Genomic DNA, 24408 nt, shown 5'->3' with positions numbered 1-24408 from the left:
GTGCCCAGTGGGCGTGCCCTGTGCCGGGGGGTGTGTCTCATGGGTGACCTGGGGGGGAGGGGTAGACAGATCTGGTAAGTAAAGGCAGGGGGTGGGCAGGAGGAGACACTGGCCCTGCCTCCCCTGTGCCCGAGGCAGCCTGGACTTCCCGGGGGACAGGGCCCCCATGTTGGGGCCCGGGACTGAGGTGGTGGGTGGGGATCGGAAGGGAAAGCCAAGCGGGTCTTGCCCTGGTTTACTAGTCTGTTCTGCCCGGCACAGAGGACGAGAAGTCCGAGGCCCGCGAGTTTGAGGAGGACCAGGTGGCGGGGCGCCTGAAGGAGGACGTGGTGCGTGTGGAGGCCCAGTGGTGGGAGGAAGGCGTGGGCTGGTCTGGCTCGGGGGCCCTCACCCAGTCCTCTCCCTGCAGCTCGAGCAGAGGGGTAGGCTGCAGAAGGCGGTGGCGAAGGAGGTGAGTGGGCGGGGCACGTGGGTGTAAGATGGGAGGGAATTGGGGGTCCCACCTGGGTTGTTGGGCAGATGACCCAACTGGGGACTCAGGCTGCGGGGTTTTGCTCAGGGACATGGTGGGCTTGCAGCCCTGGGTCTGGTTTCCTTCTGGGTGGGGAGATGGGGAAGGGTGGTGTGTTTGTGTGTGTGTGTGTGTGTGTGTGTGTGCGCGCGCGCGCGCGTGTAGATGGGAGTGTGTAGGTGGGGGTGCTTCCCTCCCCCCAGTCGCAGTGACCCAGTCCTGCCTGCCCAGATCCAGGCCCCAGCCCCGGCCGACATTCGAGTCTTACGGGGCCACCAGCTCTCCATCACATGCTTGGTTATCACCCCCGACGACTTGGCCATCTTCTCCGCCGCCAAAGACTGCACCATCATTAAGTGTGAGTGAGTGCCTGGCGGGGTGCAGCCCCCAGTGACCATCTGCGGGGGCTGGTCTGGGTGGAAGGAGGAATCAGGACAACCTAAGGCCTGATGGGGAAGCTTCTGGAAGCAGGTGTGTCCCCAGAAGTCTCTGGGTGACTGTGGCAGCTTCTGCCCAGGAGGGGCTCCTGAGCTCCCCGTCACCGTCATTGAGATGGGAGCAGCGGCAGGAGTCGGGGGTCCGTGCTGCGGGGCCTGGACTAGAGGACCCTGTCCCGGCCTCCTGGGTCCGGCCTCCGCCCACAGGAGCAGGAGAACCGTCCATCCCAAAGCACTTCCCTCCCTCCTCCGGGGCTGCATGGCTGCCCTTTAGGGTATTGTCCCCACTTCACAGATGAGGAAACTGAGGTGACCTCTCAGGGGCTGAGCCAGATCTGACCTGAGGCCAGGGCTTGTCCAGGGCCCCACGCTGCCCTGGAGGGGGTGGCACCAGGCCTCTCGCCTATCCCAGCCGCCTCTCTCCCCCGAGCAGGGAGCGTGGAGAGTGGACGGAAGCTTCACGTGATCCCACGCGCCAAGAAGGGCGCGGAGGGGCAGCCCCCCGGCCACAGCAGCCACGTGCTCTGCATGGCCATCTCCTCCGACGGCAAGTACCTGGTAAGGCCGGTGGGCCCTGGGGCGGTGAGAGGTCTGGGCACACGGGCGCCTGTGGCCACTGTCCTCCTCCCCACAGGCCTCGGGCGACCGCAGCAAGCTCATCCTCATCTGGGAGGCCCCGAGCTGCAGGCACCTGTACACCTTCACGGGGCACCGGGACGCCGTGTCGGTGAGGAGTGGGCCTCCGTGCGGGACCTTCAGGGAGCGCCGGGCGGCCGGGCCTGGGGATGGGGTGGCTGAGGCTCAGGGAGCCGGGAGCCTGCACGTTGGCGCAGTGAGTGGCGTGGTCAGTCATGACGGGAGAGAGCCGGGGGGCTGGGTGGAGCTGCCCCCGGAGCAGGGAGCCTCTGGGAAGACTGCCGCTGCCAGGGCAGGTGAGGGCAGGTGAGCGGCCGCCGCCTGCAGGCAGGGTGGCACAGAAGTGGCCCACAGCCGCCCGGGGAGCTGGCTCCCTGTGCCCTCTGCCGCCTGCAGCCCAGCCTCTGCCCTCTCTCTGTGCCCCCCAGGGGCTGGCGTTCCGCCGAGGCACCCACCAGCTCTACAGCACGTCCCACGACCGCTCGGTGAAGGTGTGGAACGTGGCGGAGAACTCCTACGTGGAGACGCTGTGAGTGCGTGTGGGGAGGGTGTGCGTGTGCCCGTGCGCACGTGCGCGATCGTGGGTGACCCAGGCTCTGTGCCCCTCCAGCTTCGGGCACCAGGACGCGGTGGCTGCGCTGGACGCTCTGAGCAGGGAGTGCTGCGTGACGGCGGGCGGCCGGGACGGCACCGTGCGCGTGTGGAAGATCCCTGAGGAGTCCCAGCTCGTCTTCTACGGCCACCAGTAAGGCTGCGGGGACAGCCGGGCATGGGGGCGGGCGCGCCCGTAGGGGGCACCCCTCACTGCTCCTTTCGTAGGGGCTCCATTGACAACATTCAGCTCATCAACGAGGAGCACATGGTGTCGGGCGCCGACGACGGGTAAGAGGTGCCCCCCCCACGGCCCAGCCCCTGGGCCCCTGCCTGGCAGCAGTTGTAACGGGTTCACAGGTGCAGACGCTGACGGGGGAGAGCTCAGGTCACCTGCTGCGTCCCGGCCGGTGTGCCCTGCCTGCCTGCCTGGCCTCACTGTGCTCCCTGTCCCCAGCTCCCTGGCCTTGTGGGGCCTCTCCAAGAAGCGGCCGCTTGCCCTGCAGCGGGAGGCCCACGGGCTGCGGGGGGAGCCGGGCCTGGAGCAGCCCTTCTGGGTGTCGTCAGTGGCCGCCCTGCTCAACACAGACCTCGTGGCCACCGGTGAGCGTCCTGGGTGGTGAGTGCCCTGGGGCAGAGGGGGCCCCGGCTGGTGCGGTGCTCACTGTCGCCCTCCCCCCCAGGCTCCCACAGCGCCTGCGTGCGGCTCTGGCGGTGCGGGGAGGGCTTCCGGCAGCTCGACCCTCTCTGCGACATCCCCCTGGTGAGTGGGCCTGAGTGCCCGGCCATCTTGGCCGCACCCCAAGGTCCCTGGACTGTCTTTCTAGCAGGAGGGAGCCTCCTCTCCTAGCCCGGGGCCCGGCAGAACCCTCCCTGCTCCTTCCTCTCCCTCCCCCCTGGGTGCTGGGTACGAGGCAGGGAGCCCACGGGCACAGGTGTGGCGGCCCGGCCCTGCGATGGGCTCTGTGGCAGTGCCAGGTTGATGCTGAGCTGGGGCGCCCACTTGGGTGACCGCGGGGAGAGTGGCAGGTCTGTCAGTGACGTCTGGTGAAGTGCAGAGCTTGGGTCAAGGGTGATGGCAATGGGGTCTCCAGGCCCCACAGCCAGGAGCCTGGCCCTGGGCCACACTGACGTGCTTGGCGTACACTGTCTCCTTAGTCCTCACAAAGCTCGTGTGGAGGCCGAGGCCCCAGCCCAGGGGTGATGGCTGGTTGGGGGGCGGGAGGAGGCGGAGCAGGGGTGGAAGGCAGGTCAGCTAAGGCCAAGCCTCGACCCTGATGTGCAGGCCGTGGGGGGGCGGGGGGGGCGCGCTCATCCCTCTGCCATCACCCCCTTTCCCAGGTGGGCTTCATCAATAGCCTCAAGTTCTCCAGCGCCGGGGACTTCCTGGTGGCCGGGGTGGGGCAGGAGCACAGGTAAGAGGCGCCCTGGAGGGGAGGGTGGGGAAGGGCACTGGCTGGCGGCTGGGTGGGACCTGGGTTGGGACTGGGGGCTGCCCCGGCCTCAGCTTCTCCCTCGCCCCGCAGGCTGGGCCGATGGTGGCGGATCAAAGAGGCTCGGAACTCCGTGTGCATCATCCCCTTGCGGAGGGCCCCCAGGCCCACGGCCGCAGGCTCCTGACGCCCGTCCCCTATTTAAGTCCTTCCCGCCCGCCCTGCCCTCTTGTATTAAAAGTCTCCTCTTTTGGGCCTTGTCTCCTGCCCTTCTTGCCTGGGGGGAGGGGTGGCAGGGCCTGGGGAGGGCCACGCTCCGCAGTCTGTCTGCTCTGCCGGCTGGGGGGCTGCTTGCCCTCCGCCAGGAACTTGTAGACAGGCCCTCGGCGCTCCTGGTCCTGGACCCGCGCACCCTCAGTGACCTCGGGGGCAGGCGGTGGGTCTGAGTGACGTGAAGACAGCCAGGCCTCCAAGTCAGGCTGACCTGCCCCCTCAGGCCGGACGCCCCGGGGAGGGCGACTGCAGGTGCTGCCTGGGACGGGGCAGTGAGGCTGGGTGCCCTCCAGGAGCCGGCCGGCCGTGACCCTGCGGTGGGTGTGTCAGGAATGTTGGCTCAGGCCCCTGATTTCACCCACTGGGTGATGCGCTCCTGCGTGGGGTGGAGTGGGCAAGCAGGTGGCCAGGCAGCTGGAGGTGCAGGCGGCACTGACGTCCCCTCGGGGGGATGAGAAGGAGTGTTAGGGATCCCTTAACCCGGGGTCGGGGGAGAGCCACATGGCTCCCCTCCTGCCCCCTCACACCTGCCCCTGCCTCAGTTCCCTGGGCCAGGAGGTCTGGCTCGGACTGAAGGCCTAAAAATCGTGTAGGATTAGGGGATGCCCATGGGATTCACTCCCCATGTCCTGTCTCAGAATGAGCTCATTGATGACAAACTTACCTCCTGAGTGACACGCCAGCAACACTGAGATGCCCCTAAGATGTGAACCATTTCCTATTGGCACAGCCCTAGGGAGTAATTTTTTTGTTTTTATTTTAACTTCATCTAAAAAAAAAATATCAAGGTATAATTTATGTATAGTCGAATGAAGAAATTTCAAATGGGCAGTTAAATGAGTTCTGCAAATGGATATATCCCATAATCTACACCTCATCAGCATACAGAACATTTCCATCTTCCCAGAAAGCTCCTTCGTGCCTCTTTCTAATGAATCTCAGCTCTCAGAGGCAAGCACTGCTTGGTTTCCATCACTGTATATCAGTTTTGCATGTTTTAAAACTTCATATAAATGGCATTAAACAGTGCTTTGTGTTTTGGTTTGGCTTTCTTTTCGCAACATGATGACTGTAAGCTACACCCAGGCCGCACCTGAAACTAATACAAAATAATATTGAATGTAAACTGGAGTTGGAAAAAAAAGATATATCCATGTCAATGCATGTGTCATTAACTAGTTCTTTGCTTTTTATTGTTTAATGCGTCATCTTATGAGTATACTAAAACCCCACTCCGTAGACATTCGACTCGTTCCCAGTATTTGGCTTTTATGATTATAATGCGACGGGCGTTCTAATGCTCCTGTACAAGCCTTGGAACATGCACGCTGTCTCCCGAGTAAATCTCCCGAGTAAACCATACCTGGGAGTGAGGGGCTGAGTCATGCAGTGGGCGAAGGTCCGCGCTTCCTGTTATCAGAAACAGCCACTCTGACTTCCAAACTGGTGGTTTCTTCTTGTCAGCAGTGGTTCCCATGTTTTTCCTTTATGTTTTGCCATCGTTAATGGGTGCCTTGCGTTAACCCACCGTGGTTTCAATGTTGCCTTTCCCTGATAAGTAAGGGTGTTGAGCAACTTTCCATGTGTTTCGTGGCCGTTTGAAGATCTTTTATGATGTATGGGCTTAAGCCTTTTGACCATTTTTATTGGGTTGCGTGTCTTTATCGTGTTGTAGAACATCTTGTGTTCTGGTTATGAGTCCTTTGTCAGATCTACGTGCTGAAGTTCTCCTAAGCTTGTGGCTTTGGAAGAGTGCCGTCTTGATGAGCAGTTTTAATTTGGACAAAGCCAGTCTGTCAATATTTTAGAGTTTGTGCTCTATCCTGTCTTCGTTGATTCCAGGATCACAAAGGAATTCCCATGGCTTTTCTTCTATAAGCTTTATAGTTTTAGCTTCAGTTTTTGTTTAGGCCTATGGTAGATCTTGAATTAATTTTTTTTTTGGTCTATGATATTAGATAAGGGTCAAATTTTTTTTCCCATTGAAAAATGCATTTCCTTTCTGCATGGAATTATCTTGGTACATTAAAAAAAATCAATAGGCTGTAAATGTGAGTCTGTTTCTGGCTTCTTCATTCTGTTTCATTGACCTGTTTGTCTCTTCTTACACACTAAAACCACGTTGTCTGGATTACTGTAACTTGATCGTTTTTCAAGACAGTGAACCATTGTCTTGAAATCAGATGATGTAAATCTTTAACCTTGCACTTCTATATCAAGAATTTGCCAACTGTTTATTGATGTGTAGAAATAGATTTTTGTTTATTGCCCTGTGTCTTTCAATTTTGGGGGTGCTTTTTATTTTATCTGTCATGTTAACTTTTCTTCCCCTAAATGTAATGCAACTTAAAAAAAAATACTTTTTACTGATTTCAGAGAGAGCAAAAGAGAGGGGGAGAGAGATAGAAATATCAATGATGAGAGAGAATCATCAATCGGCTGCCTCTTGCACACCCCCCTGCTGGGGATCGAGCCCACAACCTGGGCATGTGCCCTGACCTGGAATTGAACGGTGACCTCCTGGTTCATGGTAATTATGTATCTTGATGGTTTTATTTACTTAAATGGAGTCATACTGATCTTCAACTTTTTTCACTTAGAAATGCATCTTGAGCCCGGCTGTGGCTCAGTGCTTGAGTATTGACCTATGAACCAGGAGGTCATGGTTCGATTCCTGGTCAGGGCACATGCCCAGGTTGCGGGCTACATCCTCAGTAGGGGGTGTGCAGGAGGCAGCCGATCAATGATTCTCATAATTAATGTTTCTCTTTCCCTCTCCCTCCTCTGTGAAATCAATAAAAATATATTTTTTATAAAAATGCATCTTGGATATACTTCCACATCAGGACATATAGATCAAATTCATTGTTTTCTAACAGCTACATAGTATTCTAGAGTATGGATGGACGGTAAACTATTAGATCAATCCCCAGTTTTTCCAGTTGGGGAGGGTCATCTTTCACACCTTTACGTCAGTGGGCCAGTACTTCTGGTGTCTGGGCTTTGGCCACTTCCAGCAGAAAAGAATGAAGAGACCTCTGTCTTTTCCTGGAGGGGGCTCAGCAATTGGGAGCCATCCTGGTTCCTGAGTCATAGCTGCCCTTATGACATCATAGCTCCCCCCACACACACACACTCTTTCCCCATGCCGTGGCTGGAGTAACAGACCTGAGGGGATTTGAACCATCTACACCCAACCCATGTGGGACCAATGGTAAGAGACAGATGCAGGCTTTTTAGGGGTGTCCCCACAGGATGAGGGGGCGCCCTGACACCTGAATACGCTGGGAGCCCTGGAAGCTGAGGACTGTGGGATACTGAAGGGAGAATCTCTCCTTCCCCCCCAACTGCTGATAGCAGGAGATGGACCAGCCTGAGAACGCTGACGAACTCGCGGAAGAGGAGCCTCAGCCGCAGGGGGAGCCAACGGGCTCGCCCCCAGCACCGCGGGCCCTAGAGGCCGAGGCGGAGGTAGGCGCCCTGTCCGGGGTCCGGCCTGTCTCCTAGGGCCGGTGGCTGGTGTCTTCTGCGTGGCCCAGAGCGAAGGACAGGAACCAACTCCTCCTCTGTCCTCTTCCCCCATTCCTTTTTCAGGCGAACAATGCGAATACAGTTGAGGCAAAGAAAGTGGATAATGCTAATGAAGGACCCAAAAAAGTATGACTCCCCCAGACACACGGCTGGGGGGCGGGGCTGGGTCTGCGGAATGGAGTGGCCCGCACAGGAGAAGGGGCCTGGGGAAGGGCTGCGAGCTTGTGCATGTATGTTTGCCTGTTCGTTAGGATTAAAGTGGGGAAGTGAGGATGGGGAAGAGATGGGCGGTGGAGCTGCAAGCATGGCCTGGCGTGGAGGAAACTTTCTTTTGGTTGATCTTCACCTGAGGATACTTTTCCCATTGCTTTTCAGAGAGTGTGCGAGGGAGGGCAGGAGAGGGGAGGGAGGGAGAGAGAGAGAGGGAGAGAGGGAGAGAGAGAGAGATCATTGTTTGCTTCTAGCACCTGCCCTGAACGGGGTAGGGAGCAAATCCCCAACCCAGGTATGTGCCCTTGACCAGGAATCGAACCTGTGACCCTTTGGTGCACAAGCCAACGCTCTAACCACTGAGGCCCACCGGCCAGGGCCGGAGGGAACTTCATACTGTGGCATGCAGGGGAAGAGAGCATGCTGTGGACTGGAGTTGGGGTGAAAGACGAAAGGGCAGAATTAGCAAAAGATGCCCCTTCTCCAGGAGGCGGGTGGGGCCTGGGGGGAGGGGTCATGGATCCTGGGCAGGTAAACAGGGTCACCCTTTGACCGACAGCTCATGGTGCTCTTGCCCTTGGCTGGCCTCCTAGAGTCACATGAAACTGGCCGCCAGGGCCGATGTGATCCCATTTTATGGATGGGAACAACGAGGCTCAGAGGTCAGTGTGTCCATGTCCGTCAGCCAGGGAGGGACAGAGACAGGACACCGGCTTGGCCTCTGGTTCCAGTCAGGGCCCTGCCCAGTGTTTCTGAGGCCGGGAGGAGGGGTGATTACTGAGAGGGAGTCTGGGTCCCTCCGTGGCAAACCCCCGGATCTGAACGGCCTCTTTTTTTTTTTTTCTTGCAAGATCTTACCATACAAAAGTAGGCCCCCCCCTCGCGACCCAGAAGTGGTGAGGATCCAGGCCTGGTGGCGGGGCATCCGGGTGCGCCGGTCCCTGCTGTTCGCGGCCCTCGGAGCCCTGACCATCCAGCGCTGGTGGAAGCAGATCCGCATGAGGGCACTGGAGGCGCGGCGGCGGGCGGTGCTGGAGGCCTTCACCCGGAAGGAGTGGGCCGCGGTCAGGCTGCAGTCCTGGGTCCGCATGTGGCGCATCCGCCTGCGCTACTGCCGCCTGCTCCACGCCGCCCGCATCATCCAGGGCTATTGGCGGTGCCGGCCCTGCAGCTCCCGGGGCTTCATTAAGGGCCACTACCGAGTCACGGCCAACCAGCTGCACCTGGAGCTGGAGATCGTGCTGGGCTCGGAGCCCTGCATCGTGTCGGAGTGTATTCCCCTCCCAGTAAAGCAGTGACGCGGTCCGTCCCCGCCTGTGTGTCCGACCAGCTCCCGGAGGGCAGGGCAGACGGCGGGCACTGAGCGCCTCCTACGCCCGCTCAGAGGAGCTGGCAGGGTTATCGTCAGAGGGACTTGGAGCCCCTGCCCGTCTGAGCAGAGGCTGGGATTGGTGGGCGAGTTGGGGGCACAGGTCTGCCACGCCGGCCGACTCGGAGCACCGGTGTTGGGTCTGCAGAGTGCGACGCCCAAGGCTGTGGGTCATGGAAGCCAGAGGGTGGGAGGGTGGTAACAGCAATGGCCGCACGTTTGCCAGGGATTTGCCCACCCAGGTCTGCTTGGTCTCCCACCCCCATGATTGACAGGAGCCCACCCCCCAAACTCTGGGATCCAGGCTCCTGTGGCTCGTAAACGGGCCCCGGTACCCACAGGTAGGGAGACCCCAAAGGAAGAGGCCGATGGCTCCAGGCTCCTGGGCGCAGGTCAGCCAGCAGGGAGCTCACACAGGAGGCTGGTCCCGGGGACCAAGACGGGCGATCTCTGCCCCCGCCCACCGGGATCTGAAGTGAACAGAGGCCTTCCTGGGCCCATCACACGCGCCGTCCAGGGGTCTCAACGCCGCGCTACCACCTCCAGGCTGCGCCCTTGAAAGCAGCTCCCGTGGGAACGGGCCGGGTACCACCTAATCTACGTCAGCATCAGAACAAGGACAGTCGCACCACAAACCTTGAACACTGGCAGCCAGGGACAGACGGCGTTCCTGGGTGGGGGCCGCTGCATAACGCGCACACCCGGTGCATCGTGGTGGGGGCGCTGCCTGTCCCGGCCCTCGGGGAACAGACAGGGAGCCCAGGTCCGCACACCTTCCTACCCGCCATCACCCTGGTGCCTCCAGCCCCGTCTAAAACCCAGGCGTCACCAGGTCTCCTGGTCACATTGCCACTCCCGTGTCCGGCACAGAACTTGTCCGTCACATTGCCTCCCACTCCCCGAATCCATCTTCGGATTTGATCTCCCCTGTCTGTCCCCACCTCCCGCAGCTGCCTCTGTCCTGTGCGGGCCCTGCCCCTCCCTGCCTGAGCCCCCTGGCCGGGCCATCACCCCCTCCTGTGGCTCAGGTTCCCGCTCCCCACATTGACCGCTGTCCCGTGTGAAGGCTCCGCTCACCGACGTGGCTGATGGGAATTGCCAGGTGCCCTCCTGACTTTACCACTGAGGGTGCCCTCCACCCCGCCCAGGTGCGATACCGGTTACCACCGCGTCCGTGAACCCCCCACCAGCCTGGGTCTGACCCTCGGTGCCAACAGGCCCCTGTGTGGACTCCTCTCTGCCAGGGCCCCGTGTGGGGCACATCTCGATGCCAACACCTTCCTCACCCCCTTGGCATCCACACCTGCTCCAGGCCATGGTGGCTCTTAACCCCCACCCCCAGGTACACCTAGGACACCCTGTCCAGCCCAATGCCTGTCAGACGGAGTTGTTCAGGAAGGAGAAAGAGGAAAATGAAAGGATGCGTGGACACTGAGATTTCAATTAAAAAACACAGCGACAAGCCCTAGGCAGTGTGGCTCAGTGGATAGAGCGTCACCTGTGGACTGAAGGGTCCTGGGTTCAATTCCATCAAGGGCACATGCCCAGGTTGCAGGCTCGATCCCCAGTAGGAGGCGTGCAGGAGGCAGCTGATCAATGATTCTCATCATTGATGTTTCTATCTCCCCCTCTCCCTTCCTCTCTGAAATCAATAAAATATATATATATATAAAGGTGAGCACCCAACTACGGATCACAAGCTTTGGAGGAAACCAGCGGCATGAAAGAGCCCCTCAATTCAACACAAGAAACACAGCAGCCATGAGCGCCCTGAGCAGCTCTTTACAGAAGTGAAGTTGGTCTTCTCGGTGGGGGGAGGCGTCTTGGTGGCGCTGAGCAAACCTCCATTAACAAAGCCTTCTCTGGCTCGGAGAGGAGCCGCGCCAAACTCACCGTGGCCGTGGTCGTGGTCGTGGTCAATGGGCAGGAGGGACAGGAGGGAGGTAGCCACGTGCAGGCTCGCGAGTGGGAAGTGCGGCACGAGGAGTCCTCCTGGGGGGCAGCGCGAAAGGGCAGAGGAGGGAAAAGGTTTCAAATAGTAGATAAAGCCCTGGTCAGGGTGGCATCCCCCGTGCCCCACAGGGCGCCGCTCCATCCCGGTCAGGGCACATGCCCAGTCTTGGGCTTGATCCCAGTAGGGGGCGTGCAGGAGGCAGCCGATCAGCAATGTTTCTCTCTTCCTCTCTCTCTAAAAATAAAAATGTTGAAAATAATTTTTTTAAGTAAATAAAAGAACGGAGCACAGACCCAGAAGTTCCTGTCACGGTTGAGTGCGGTTCCCGGGAAGGGAGAGCCGAGCGGAGAAGGGGAGCCCTCCGAGCGTGCAAGGTGAGCCAGCTGGGGCTGTGAGCAGGTCGCCGCGGGGTCCCACGACTGATGCGATTCAGTGTCTAAGGGGGGCCGTCCACCAAGCACCGCCACCTCAACTGTCATCCAGGGTGCGGGCGAGTGACAGGCGTCTTTGTGAATTCAGTTTCCACCAGGCTTCTCCCAAGTGCTTCTGGGAGGTGAACTGCAGGGTGCGGGCGAGTGACAGGCGTCTTTGTGAATTCAGTTTCCACCAGGCTTTTCCCAAGTGCTTCTGGGAGGTGAACTGTGACAGAAAACGCGTCCGGAGAATGAGCCAGCGCACGGTCACTGACAGAAGCGCGGAGGACAGGTGCCGTGAAACGTATTGTTAGAGGCAGGAGTTTTCTATTCAAATATGTGTATTTCTTTTTAAAAATCCTTCCCAAGGACATGTGTTTAGTTAGTTTTTGCTGCTGTTAATCCTCACCCAAGGAGTGAGGATATATTTTCCCATTGATTTTTAGAGAGTGGAAGGGAGGGGGAAGAGAGAGAGGAGAGAGAGAAACACCGACGTGAGAGAGACACATCAGTTGGTTTCCTCCCACATGTGGAATCCAGGTACTTGCCCTTGACTAGGAATCGAACCCGAGACCCTCAGGTGTGAAGGCTCTAACCACTGAGTCTGCCGGCCAGTGCCGAGGGTGTTTTTGTCTATTTGAGAGAGAGAGGAAGAGGAGAGAGAGAGAGAGAGAGGTACACACACTGACGGGATGGCACCACACCCTGGGCATGTGCCCTGATCAGGAATCGAACCCACAACTCTTCGGTGCACAGGACAACGCTCTGGCCCAGCCACATGGGCTAGGGTGCACAGCGGGCATTTAAAGTTACAGGGAATTAGCTGTGAGGGTCGGATGGCTACTTCTAGGTCCACTGACGCTCTAAGCAAGATAACAGGAGGCTCAGAGCGCATCTAAAGGCAATTACACTCCAAGTGCAAAAGCAGCGGCCTCCTCCGAGCCTATGGAGACGCTCTCATCTACCCGGAAAGCCGAGGGCAGAGAAAGCCGAGGGCCAGGCCAGGACACGTGGCCAACCTCTCGCGAAGGTTCAACTCTCCACCAAGGTAGGGTGCTGGGCCCAGATCCGGGTGGGAGAAAGAACGGAAGTCTGACACGTGGGCTGGGATCCCCTGGGTTGATGGCCCCCCAAAACTTGCATTCCCAGGCCCCCCTGGACCCTTCGAGTCTGAAGAAGCATGGCAGGCCTCCCTCAGCTCACCGGTGGCCACGCGCACAGACCGTGGGAAACCAACGACACAAGCGACAGAGGCAGCTACACGACACTCTCAGGTGACCCCGCTGTTCTCCCCACCCCCCCCCTCGGCTCAGACCGTGGGCCTACGGGGCCCCTTGGCACCAGCAGACAGAGGAACACGCCGGAGCCCGATGTGTGGATGTGAAGCTTAGGATGTGCGTGCCACCCCCGCAGGCAGCCGCTGAGTGGAGCCTCCCTCCAGGGCAGCCCGGGGCAGTGGTGAGGGGAGGTCCTCCCCAGGGCAGCTTCCGGCTGCGCCCACCTGTGTGGGAGGAGACGTGCCGGGGTCGTTGAAGGGGACCCTGTAGCGGTGGCAAACGGCTACGCGTCAGCTTCCTGGAGACACTGGCGGCTGATACAGTGAACGCCCATAAGCTTTTTTTTTTTTAATAGATTTTATTGATTTTTCACAGGGAGGAAGGGAGAGAGATAGAGAGCTAGAAACATCGATGAGAGAGAAACATTGATCAGCTGCCTCCTGCACACCTCCTACTGGGGATGTGCCCGCAACCAAGGTACATGCCCTTGACCGGAATCGAACCCGGGACCCCTCAGTCCGCAGGCCGACGCTCTATCCACTGAGCCAAACCGGTTTCGGCTATCCATAAGCTTTTTATTAAAAAATTATGTTTATTGATGTCAGAGAGGAAGGGAGAGGGAGAGAGAAACATCAATAATGAGGGAATCATGGATCGGCTGCCTCCTGCACGCCCCCCACTGGGGATGGAGCCCGCAAACCCGGGCCTGTGCCCTGAATGAGAATCGAACCGTGACCTCCTGGTTCACAGGCCGACGCTCAAGCACTGAGCCACGCCGGCCGGGCCTCATAAGCTTTAAGCACTTCATATTTTCATAAAGTTTGTCCAACTCAGCCTTTTTTTTTTTTTTTTTTTTTAAGCTCCACACATCTTTTCACCACCATCAGTTTTTTCACATCTTAGCAGGTTCCACTTCGGGGTGTAGTGAGTTGGTGTTTTCTCAGCGTCTCCCACAAATACTCGCCTTGGTTTCATGCAGACGCCTCACAGAGCCTGGGTCCTTCAGTCACTTCCAAGTTGGCAGCCGCCCCCTTGGACGGGCAACAGCCGAGCGGTATTGGCGACATCTGCCGGCTTGTTAGGAGCCAAGGAAACCCACTCGAAACCATCTGGCTCGCCTTTAATTGACTATTGATTTTATTCCCAGTGTCTTCAACTCTTGGCACTGCTCTCTCACGGAAAGGCTAATAGTGTTAAGTTTATTTTCTCCGGACACAGGTTTTTTCTCTTCCAGTGGCTACAATTAAACATGATTTAATTAACTCGCCACTCGTCAACATCTCCTCTCGCCCGGCGAACGAAGGAGCAGTTGGGAAGCTGCTGGCAGACTCTCCCGTCTTTTATTTTCGGGAAGACAGTCTGCTGGGATGAGCGTCCACGCGGAGCGCGGCCACGCTTCATGCTCCGCGCTCTCTTGGGAGCCAGGACCCTGTGGGCGGAGAGGGTCTGACGCCGTATTGTGAGCGCAGCCGAGTGCCTGCGCCTCGCGCACCGTGCCGGCCTTTGTCTTCAGTGAGACGTGCAGGGCCCACGTTCCCCCCGTTTCCAGTTTTGACACGATGGGTAGGCCCTGGCCACGGAGAATAAGCCACAGCCTAGCAGTGCGTGTGGCCCGCCAAACACTGGGTGCTTTGCTGTGTGCAACCGATGGCAGACTGGGCGTTCGACGGGCCAGCTCGGCTTGTGCCGGGATCCCTAAGACCCACTCTGAGGTGGAAGTTGGCCTGTGCTCTCGTAAGGAAGTGAGGAGTGTGATAGTGGGCGAGGAACGAAGCTGACCTGTTACACCGGTACTCTGACCCCAGCCAGTCCTACAGAACGCGTGGCAGCTGTGAGGGCTCGTTCAGAATCGTTCCCAGTTCAGGCCGGGGAGAGGGGGTGTGTGTGGGGGGGCGGGCAGCCTGGCCTTCGTTTTCTCCTGCACGCCTTTGCCAGGGCTGCCGTAACCAAGTGCCATCCATGCCTGGCTCAGGGCAGCAGGCATTGGTTGTCTCACTCTCTGGAGGCCAGGAGTCCAGAATCGAGGTGCTGGCAGGGCCGTGTTCCCTCTGAAACCGTTGGGGGAGGATCTTTGCTTCCTTCCGGCTCCTGGTGGGGCTTTTGGCGTCTCTGGAGTTCCTTGGCTTACAGATGCGTCACTCCAATCCCACGATGCCAGGTGTCCTTTCTGCAGTCTGGCAGCTTTTGCTTAGCTGATTTTTAAAGATTCAGGATGGAGGTTTCTTGGATTTTTTTTTTCTTCTAGAAACAATGAGACTCGGAAGCATGGGAAAAGCATGTCGATGCTGGGGTCCATGGTCAGAGCTGAGTCTCTGAGTGAGGCAGGGCTGGGACCAAGTGTTGGCTCCGTGGCTGATCGGCTGGGAGACCAGGGTGAGCCAGGTAAGGTCTCTGCACTTCGTTTTCCTCAACTGTGAAGTGCAGGGATGTCATTACTCCCTTGATCTTGCCGAGGACATTAGAACGAGGGACTAGACCAGTGATGGCGAAGCTATGACACGCGAACTCATTTTTTGGTTGATTTTTCTTTGTTAAATGGCATTTAAATATATAAAGTAAATATCAAAAATATAAATATTTTTTTACTATGGTTGCAAATATCAAAAAATTTCTATATGTGACACGGCAGCAGAGTTAAGTTAGGGTTTTTCAAAATGCTGACACTCCGAGCTCAGAAGGTTCGCCATCACTGGACTAGACTCTGGGTGACTGATGTGGGTCTTCTTCGAGTGGAAGAAAGGCCTTTTTCTTTTCTTTTCTTTTCTTTTTTTTTGCTGTGGCCTTTCGCAATATATGAGAAGCACCTGGCAATTAAACCCCAAGATTGTTAGCTCCTCTGGTTCAAACAGCCTCTCTGTTCAAACTGAAGGACAACATAAGCTACTCTCAAGGCTACATTCTTACATACATACCCTCCTCCCTGCTGGTTTACAACCCAGGGATAATTAGTAGAAAGTTCCCTTTCCCCCTCCTCTTCAAACAAACCTCCTGCATTGAGTGCCTGCCCCCTGGTGGTCAGTGTGTGTCATAGCGACCGGTCGTTCTGCAGTTCGGTTGATTTGCATATTAGAGTTTTATTATATAGGATATCGTCGCTTAAATAAATTAAATTTGTTGAGTGGACACCAGCCAGGCTCTAGTGCGTATCATGACGTACTTTTGTGTCCCTGGGTCAGTGTTTGGCCACTGTGCCAGGAGAGAAAGGACAGGTGTCCTAGGTTTTCCTCCAGCGGCTCTGCTGCTGGGCAAGGTCCTGGTGCTGAGTCACAGGTGCCCTTGTGACGTCATGGCTCTCCCCCTTTATCTCTCCTGCCCCCAGAGCTGTGGCTGGAGAAGCACGGACCCGAGAGGGATGGGAACATCTAACCCCTGACCATGGGTAATTCAGTGCAGATCTGAGGCCATCTGACCATCTAGCCCAAGTCCCGAGCCAGCGTTTAAGATTTTGTGAGTTGCTTTCAGATCCACCCAAGCTTTCTCCGAGGGCGTGCACAGCCCAGAGTTCCCCGGGGCGGGGGGCGGGGGGGGCGGTTCTCCCCAGGTGTGAGGTCCTAGGACAGGCAGGAAGCTGAGCGTGGGGTTGACTTGGCACCCAGTCGAGGGGGAGGGCACTTTTACTTTTTCCCATGGTTTCTCTCTAGACCAGCGGTCTCAACCTGTGGGTCGCGACCCCTTTGGGGGTCGAACGACCCTTTCACAGGGGTCGCCTAAGACCATCGGGAAACACATATATAATTACATATGTTTTTGTGATTAATCACGATGCTTTCATTATGTTCAATTTGTAAGAATGAAATTGGGGGTCACCACAACATGAGGAACTGTATTAAAGGGTCGCGGCATTAGGAAGGTTGAGAACCACCGCTCTAGACGCTGATTACAGAAAGTTAGCAAACCTTCCGCATTTCGTCATGATCTCCCATCGGAGATCATGCTGAGATCACATTGCTCGAACAGAGCTAGAAGGGGAAGAGCTCGGAGAAGGGACTCCACCCTCCTTCCGTGGGGCTCAGACTCGACTGGGCTGGGGAGAGCTTCGACTGGTCACATCTCTGGCCCTCGCGGCCCGGTGGAGTGACCCAAAGGTGGATGCCCATGTCATGTGCTGTCGAGAGACGCCAGCGAGTGCACGAGGCACTTCTCAACATGACACCGGGACGGGAGGCATAAGCCCAGGGTGTGCCAGGCCGGCGGGTGCATGGTCCCCGCGCCCAGAGCCGGGGTGAGCGGGGACTGGCTGTCCTTCCCCCCGTCTCCTCCTCAGGCTGAGCGATGAGGGTCTGGCCAAGGTGTGTGCTTGTGCCGGGGAGGGGGCCAAAGAGTGTGAACCCAGAGCCCACGGGGTTGGGAGCTACAAGGTGGGGACTGTGTGTGGGGAATGCAAAAGCCAATGTGCAGGAAGACTGGGGCTGGAGCGTGTGTGTGTGCATGTGTGATGTGTGTGCATGTGTGATGTGTGTGCATGTGTGATGTGTGTGCACACACATGCACATGTGACGTGTGAATGTGTGCACGTGTGATGTGTGCACGCATGTGCATGTGTGACATGTGCACATGTGTGCATGTTGATGCGTGTGAGCATGTGTGCACGTGTGTGCATGTGTGACATGTGTGATGTGTGCACGTGGAACTTTGTACTGATGTCTTTACTAGGGTTTAAGCTTTTTTAAAAAAATATTTTTATTTCAGAGAGGAGGGGAGAGGGAGAGAGAGAATCATTGATCGGCTGCCTCCTGCACGCCCCCCCCCCCCACTAGGGATTGAGCCCCCAACCGGGGCCTGTGCCCTTGACCAGAATCGAACTTGAGACCCTCCAGTCCACAGGCTGATGCTCTATCCACTGAGCCACACCAGCCGGGGCAGGGGTGTCTGTTGCTAGAGGATCGGGGCGCCTTCCTGGCGCACCTGAGGGCGGACACGCGGGTTCCTAAGTGTCCCGTGTTTCTCCTCCTGACCAGCTTCCTCAGAACCAACCAGAAGGAGGAGGATCATGCCGACCGCTCAGGCAGAGACACCGGAGGAAGCGGCCGCTCGGGCGGCGGCCGTGCTCGTCCAGGCCTGGTGGCGGGGCACCCTGGTGCGCCGGGCGCTGCTGCTCGCCGCGCTCAGCGCCTGCACCATCCAGCGCTGGTGGCGGCGGGTGCTGGCCGGTCGGCACGAGGCGGGGCGCTGGGCGGCCCTCAGGGAGTACTCGCGGAAGGAGTGGGCGGCCGTCAGGCTGCAGTCCTGGGTCCGCATGTGGCTCGTCCGCCTCCGCTACTGCCGCGTCCTGCACGCCGCCCGCATCATCCAGCTGTACTGGCGCTGGCACAACTGCCCCACCCGGGGCTGCATTCAGGGCAATTACGACATGAGAGAAAAGCAACTGAACCTTCACCTCGAAATCTCTTTGGGTTCGCAGGTTTACAAAATCCATCAGTCCATCCCTCTCCCAATAAAGGACATGTCAGATCTGTAATTCCCGCGTCTCCGGCTGTCAGATCCATTTCAAGGAGGTCGTCGAGCTCATGGCAGCAAATACGGGCATCTTCTAAATCAGCGCCCAGGCAGCGGCCGGGGTTCTGGGGGGCAGGGTCTTGTGCGGAGGAGGGTGGAGCCCCTGGGGCGGGAGGAGCAGGGCCAGGGATGGATTAGCAATGTTTGCCCTGGGCAGGAGCCTTGGGGCTGCGCCAAGTCGGCCAACCAGGGACACCCCTTTCCCCTCCCCCATGGGGTCTGGATAAATGGTATGGTCAGTCATTTTACAACCTGTATCATCTTTTAAAATATACTCTTGTTAAATTGTGGTAAAATATACATATCATAATATTTACCATTTTTTAAAAATGTTTTGTTTTTTTAAAGTTGATTTTTAGAGCGAGAAGAAGGGAGAGGAAGAGAGAGATAGAAACATGAATGATGAGAATCACTGATCGGCTGCCTCCTGCACGCCCCCCCCCACTGGGGGATCGAGCCTGCAACCCGGGCAAGTGCCCTGACCTGGGAATGGAACCGTGACCTCCTGGCTCATAGGTCGACGCTCAACCCCTGAGCCACACAACATGTACCATTTTAAGTAGACAGCTCATTGGCATTGGTATATTCACTTTGTATTGGAAATGATCAGCACCATCCGTCTCCAGAAATGTTATTCGTCTTGCAGAACCGAAACTCTGGGAAGCATTCTCCACCCTCCCCGCTCCCCAGCCCCCGGCAACTGCCAGGCTGCCTTTCCTGCCCGTGGAATTCACTGATCAAATGCCTCACACGAGCGGAACCCTACAGTGTGTGTCCTTCTGTGACTGACTTCTTTCCCGTGGCCCAGTGTCTTCGAGGCTCATCCTGCCGTGGTTTGCGTCCGCATCCCTTCCTTCCTCGGGCTGGCTCCTCTCCGCTCGGTGCAGAGCCCACATTCCGACCGGCCCTTCCTCCGAGGACGGGCACGGGAGAAGCTCCCGTCGCTCGGATGGTGTGAGTCGTTAATGCTGCCGTGGACATGAGTCGCAAAGACCTCTGAGACGCTGCCTTAGATCCTTGTGGGTATGTACCCACAAGTGGAATGGCTGGGCCAGATAATTCAATTTCTTTCACAATATATTTTTATTGATTTCAGAGAGGATGGGAGGAGAGAGAGAGAGAAACATCAATGATGAGAGAGAATCATGGATCGGCTGCCTCCTGCACGCCCCCTACTGGGGAACCAAGCTCACAACCCGGGCATGTGCCCTGACCAGGAGTTGAACCGTGACCTCCTGGTTCACAGGTTAATGATGCTCAACCATGGAGTCACGCCGGCCGGGCCGTATAATCCTACTTTTAATTTTTTGAGGAACTGCTCTGCCAATTTCCGTGGCATCTGTACCATTTTCCATTCTGTTGGGGGTATTTGAAAGGTAAACAGGAAAGAGAAAAGAAAGGAATCCGAGAATGCAGCTCTAGGAAAAGCCATCTGAGCAAGAGGAGAGGGTTGGTAACGGTGAGGTCTAGCGCCACGCCGCCCGATGGAATGGTTAGTAGCTATTGAAACTTAATTTAAATGAAACAAAATTAAAAATTCAATTCTTTAGCTGCACTCCTAGGCACATGTTGCTGCTGTTAATCCTCACCTGAGAGTATTTTCCCATTGATTTTTTTAGAGAGAGTAGAAGGAAGGGGGAGAGACACATCATGTGAGAGACACACATTGACTGGCTGCCTCCTGCCCGTGCCCTGACTGGGGCTGGGGTGCAGCCTGCAACCGAGATAGGTGCCCTTGACCGGGGATTGAACCTGGGACCCTTCAGTCCGCAGGCTGACGCTCCGTCCACTGAGCCTGCCGGCTCGGGCAGCAGCAAGCACGTTTACCGTCCTCCACAGCCACGCGTGACTAGTGGCTGCAGCTAGGACAGCACAGAGGCCGACATCACAGCGCTCCACAGAGCAGCCTGTTGACGGTGACCAGAGGCGGGCGGCCGGGGAGCATCCAAAGGGTCGTCAGTCATAAGAGTTGGGAGACGGGGAGGGACATCTTGGCCGAGGGTGAGATCGGCAGGCACGGAGACAAGGCGGGGGTTTGGGGAACACGGAGGAATCCGCCTGCCGCTCGGCCGCGGGGAGAGGAGTGCGGGCGAGGATTGTGGGTGCAGATGAAGGGCCTCGAACCCGTTTCCTACCAGTGCCCGGGTTCCCACCTGCCCGTCAGCATGCCCAGTGCCCCGCCCCACAGAGGCCAGCCCCTGCCCTTCCCTGCGGCTGTCACCTGCCCCCAGGAGTCAGCCAGGAGCTGGCGTTTTCCTAGGTTCTGGTCAGAGAGACCTTGTCGGCGTGTCCCGGCGCCAGGCTGACAGAGGGGCCCGGAGCCCGTTCTCCTGGGCAGAGGACCCCACAGGCTACAGAAGGGGTGTCCCTGGGGACTGGCTCTGTCATGTGTCAGCTTAGACCTGGACCACAGTGTCTGTCTGATAACCGAGTCAGCAGCATCCGTTCATTGTTGGTTCGGAACCGGGGCCTCACGGGAGGCAGCGGGGAACCTCACGGGACTTGTTTTCCCGGGAAGAAGAGGCGGCGGCAGGCCCGCGTCCTAACCTTTCCATTCCCTGGGGGTGACCACACGACAGCACATCAGGTCAGACCTTTACTGGGGACAGAGGCTCCGTGTCCCTGCCCCGCGGCCTCAGGGGTTGGTGATCTCGATGTGGAACTGCAGGTGGGTGGCCGTGACCACGCAGTGCCCCCGGAGGAGCGCGCAGGTCTGGCAGTGGTGGCTCTGCCAGTGGCCACGGATGACGTAGATGGCGTTGAGCACCTGGCAGTATCGCCAGTGGACGCGCCACATGCGGACCAAAGACTGGAGCTTGACCACCGCCCTCTCCCGGATGGCGTAGCTCACCAGCGCCTCCCGCCGCCTCCTGTGCAGCAGCTGCTGCCACGTCTGCCGCCACCAGCGCTGGATGACCCAGGCCTGCAGCGCCGCGTGCAGCAGCGCCCGCCGCACCAGCAGGCCCCGCCACCAGGCCTGGATCCTCCTGGCCGCTCTCGATCTTCCTCCCTAGGCAGAGACCAAAGACACCTCAGGAAGCCCCTGCCACCAACTCCTGGGACTTGCTGCAAGGGTCTCTCTCTCTCTCTCTCTCATATATATTTTTTGATTTCAGAGAGGAAGAGAGAGGGAGAAAGAGATAGAAACATCAATGATGAGAATCATTGATCAGCTGCCTTCTATATGCCCCTCACTGGGGATCGAGCCTGCAACCGGCCATGTGCCCTGATCGGGAATTGAACCAGGACCTCCTGGTTCACAGGCCGATGCTCAACCCCTGGGCCCCGCCGGCCGGGCTGGCCGTTCGCTCTTCACGTCACAGTCAGACCCGCAGCCCAGGCTGAGCAGGGCGTGGAGGGGAGGAGCCAGCGCCTGAGGTCAGAGGCGAGCGCTCCGGGCTTTTCCGAATCACAGGAGGTTTACGCACCGGGCGCGGGGGCGGCTCCTCTTCTGGTAAGATCACATAACAAATCTCTTCCTCATTCTTGATCTTAATTAAAATCGGATGGCCGTCTTTCTGACCTCAACATTAAACGGGAGACATGCACGGATGAGTTAGACGCGGCTTCTCTCGAGGGCCTCCCGCTGCCTCAACACCCCCTCTTTCCCCAAGATCTCTGAAGTCCAGGGCGGTTCCCGCCCACCCCGGGCCAGCTGAGGAGACCTGGCTGTGTCTCTTACACAAAACTGGACCCCCATCTCGGTCTTCAGATGGTTCGCTGGGCTGGACGTCTCTGCCCCCCTGGCCTGGCGGGAGTCCTACGAGGGAGAGAGCGATGAGCTCACAATTGCATTATGACACGAGGTTCAGGACACCTGCCCTCCTGTCGTGTCTTCCTCAGAAGCAAGCCCTGCCTGCTTCCCTCGCGACAGAGCTGTCCCAGGGCTCCGAGGGCAGGTGACGCCCGCGAGTGCCCCCCACACCGGGGCTCCCCTCCAGGCAGGCCCATGCATGTCCTTCTCGTGACCGACTGCTGGCGGGGACATGGGCGGCACCCGCTTCCCACTGGGTGCCGGGTCCTCACGCCGCCTGGAGAGGAGGATTGATGGTTTCATTTGCGTGGAGTCACACCTCGGGGCCTCGGAAGCCCCGTTCATCGCGGGAGCGCAGCCGGGCTTCCAGTAGAGCCGGACGCAAAGCCAGTGTCCAGTGTCCATTCCAGGCTGCAGCGGGTCCAGTTCGGCAGCAGGCCAGGTCCAGCCCATCGGCCCAGTGTGTGGGGTCCACGTGGTCCAAGGCCGGGAAGCAGGAACGAGGGAGCCCGGCCAGCCGGGAGTCCAGCGCCACACACCGAGGGGGCCCAGAACACAAGCGAAGCCAAGAGCGTGGTTTCTTTGTCAAGTATCCCGAGTTCCCGGGCGCTCGCGATGGCCACGCCCATTCTGGCCAGTGACCTGTTCCCGGGTGTGACTGACAGCCAAGTACCTTCCCCACATCACCCTGACGGGGCTCGTCTCCTCCCTGTCCAGCCCTCCCCGCAGGGATCTGGGATCTGCGGGGATAGACCGGTGGCTCCCCGGGGAGTGGAGAGCTGCCCAAGTGACAAGCCTTTGACAGTCGGCCTTGCCTGGGCCCCTTTCCTGTCATTCATCACTAGGCTAATGACAATGGTATCAGCCCCCGGGGGAGCGGGAGGGACCACGGCAGTTATCTCCAGACAGTTCTAGTGTCTTCTCAGACTTAGCATGTCCTGTCTTCCCCTGATTCGGGTTTCAGCACCCCAGTACCCCATAGGAAGCAGAGACCAGACGAATCTAGAAAACAGTAAACCAAAGAAGGCTATTGAAATTCCACCCAGAATAAGGCACCACACCCAGGTAGATTCCTATCCAAAGGGTTAAAAACTTACCCATCTAGGTATTTCCAATGTGACAAACTATTCAACGCTATTATTAAAGCCTAGAGGCCCAGGGCATGGATTCGTGCACCGGTGGGGTCCCTTGGCCTGGGTGTGTCCGAGGGAGGTTGGCCAGCCGGGGAGGACTGCGGGAGGGCTCCAGGGCATGTCCGGCTGTTTCACCCAGTCCCAATCGGCCGGACCCCAGCAGCAAGCTAACCTACCGGTCAGAGTGTCTGCCCCCTGGTGGTCAGTGGGCATCATAGCGACCGGTCAACCTGTCAAACGATCGGACACTTGGCATATTAGGCTTTTATATATAGAAGTAGACATTTCTGCCCGTCCGATGTGGCTCAGTGGTTGAACATCAACCTATGAACTAGGAGGTCAGGGTTGGTTCCCGGTCAGGGCACATGCCTGGGTTATGGGCTTCATTCCCCAGTAGGGGGCATGCAGGAGGCAGTGGATCAATGGTTCTCTCTCTCATTGATGTTTCTCTCTCTTTCTGAAATCAATAAAAAAGTATTTTTAAAAGATGGACATTTCCGTCAAGGCTTCCACCGTGTCAGTGCGAGTCTCGCCAGGATCTTGACTAAGTCATTGATCTTGTGGCGAAAGGCGACCATCATGATGCTGAGTCCCTTCTAAGAAAATGGACTATGCACATAAAACTTTTCACCGACGCATAAAACTGTAGACAGAAGGGGCCACATGCTGACCTGACCAGCTCAGGGAAGGCCTGCATGGCGGTCTTGCAAACTCGAAGAACTGAAGTCACCACAAAGGATGGTCTGAAATTAAGCTTTAACCAAAAGCAGTGATGGTGGGTAGTCATGTCCTAGGCCGGCATCTTCCCTGACAAGGTCAATCTTTACCGTAACTGAGCCTATCTGTCTTTTTGCATCTACGGTAACATACCCTTGAAATGTCAGGGTAACTTGTAACTTCCCTTTTTTTTCTGGACCCCTCAGGGCACAACCAAATGCCCTGGGCGCCAGGACAGAGACCACAAAGTCCTTCATTGTTATTGGCATCATGTTAATTGTTGACGGTTAACTATCCTGCACCACACACACACACTCACTTTGCTTTCTCCCACCTCCCTAACCTATCACCAATGGAGCTCATGTGACCCGCCTACGGCTCCTCCTTTGATTCTAATGCATAAAAATGGGTGAAAACCGCGTTCTCTGGAGCACTAGCCCAACCCCCGTTGCGGTCCTGCTTCCTGGCAATTGTCAACAGTTTGGCTCAAATAAACTCACAAAAATTCTTTACAGGTTTGAATGTTTTGACGTTAACAAAACTTACCTTTAAACTTGTGCAGTTCAGTAATTTTTAGCATATTTACAAGGTTGGGCAATGACCACCGCTATTTGTTGTTGTTAGTATTATCCCTGCCCCCCATCCCCCCCTTTTTGTTCCCCTCCACTCAACC

At 57.4% G+C, this 24408-nt stretch overlaps 4 protein-coding genes across 4 annotated transcripts; 3 read left to right on the top strand and 1 right to left on the bottom strand.

Annotated features, from left to right (window-relative positions):
- Positions 1–242: 242 nt before the first annotated feature.
- RRP9 (ribosomal RNA processing 9, U3 small nucleolar RNA binding protein) lies at positions 243–4910 on the top strand (the record flags this gene model as incomplete). Its single annotated transcript, XM_006104856.2, has 12 exons — positions 243–329; positions 410–451; positions 743–869; positions 1382–1506; positions 1583–1675; positions 2013–2113; positions 2195–2329; positions 2404–2466; positions 2633–2778; positions 2859–2938; positions 3517–3590; positions 3702–4910. Coding segments are annotated over 12 exons (1167 nt in total), but the record flags the coding sequence as incomplete, so codon positions are not given.
- Positions 4911–6664: 1754 nt separating this feature from the next.
- LOC102435291 (IQ domain-containing protein F1) lies at positions 6665–8927 on the top strand. Its single transcript, XM_006104855.3, has 3 exons — positions 6665–7352; positions 7476–7538; positions 8474–8927. The coding sequence occupies exons 1-3, from the start codon at positions 7245–7247 to the stop codon at positions 8918–8920; spliced, it is 618 nt and encodes a 205-aa protein (XP_006104917.1). The 5' UTR covers positions 6665–7244; the 3' UTR covers positions 8921–8927.
- Positions 8928–17655: 8728 nt separating this feature from the next.
- Positions 17656–18093, top strand: LOC102434985 (IQ domain-containing protein F5; the record flags this gene model as incomplete). Its single annotated transcript, XM_023745996.1, has 1 exon — positions 17656–18093. A coding segment is annotated over one exon (438 nt), but the record flags the coding sequence as incomplete, so codon positions are not given.
- Positions 18094–20766: 2673 nt separating this feature from the next.
- Positions 20767–22230, bottom strand: IQCF2 (IQ motif containing F2). Its single transcript, XM_006104853.1, has 3 exons — positions 22057–22230; positions 21814–21891; positions 20767–21141 (listed from the first exon to the last, which is right to left on the bottom strand). Exons 1-3 carry the CDS (start codon positions 22228–22230, stop codon positions 20767–20769), a joined length of 627 nt encoding a protein of 208 aa, XP_006104915.1.
- Between the last annotated feature and the right edge of the window lie 2178 nt (positions 22231–24408).

Source organism: Myotis lucifugus, unplaced genomic scaffold, assembly GCF_000147115.1.
Source record: "Myotis lucifugus unplaced genomic scaffold, Myoluc2.0 scaffold_614, whole genome shotgun sequence".
In the NCBI taxonomy this organism is placed as follows: domain Eukaryota; kingdom Metazoa; phylum Chordata; class Mammalia; order Chiroptera; family Vespertilionidae; genus Myotis; species Myotis lucifugus.
The sequence above is the reverse complement of the archived record's forward strand: the minus strand, read 5'-3'. Positions and strand labels throughout refer to the sequence as shown.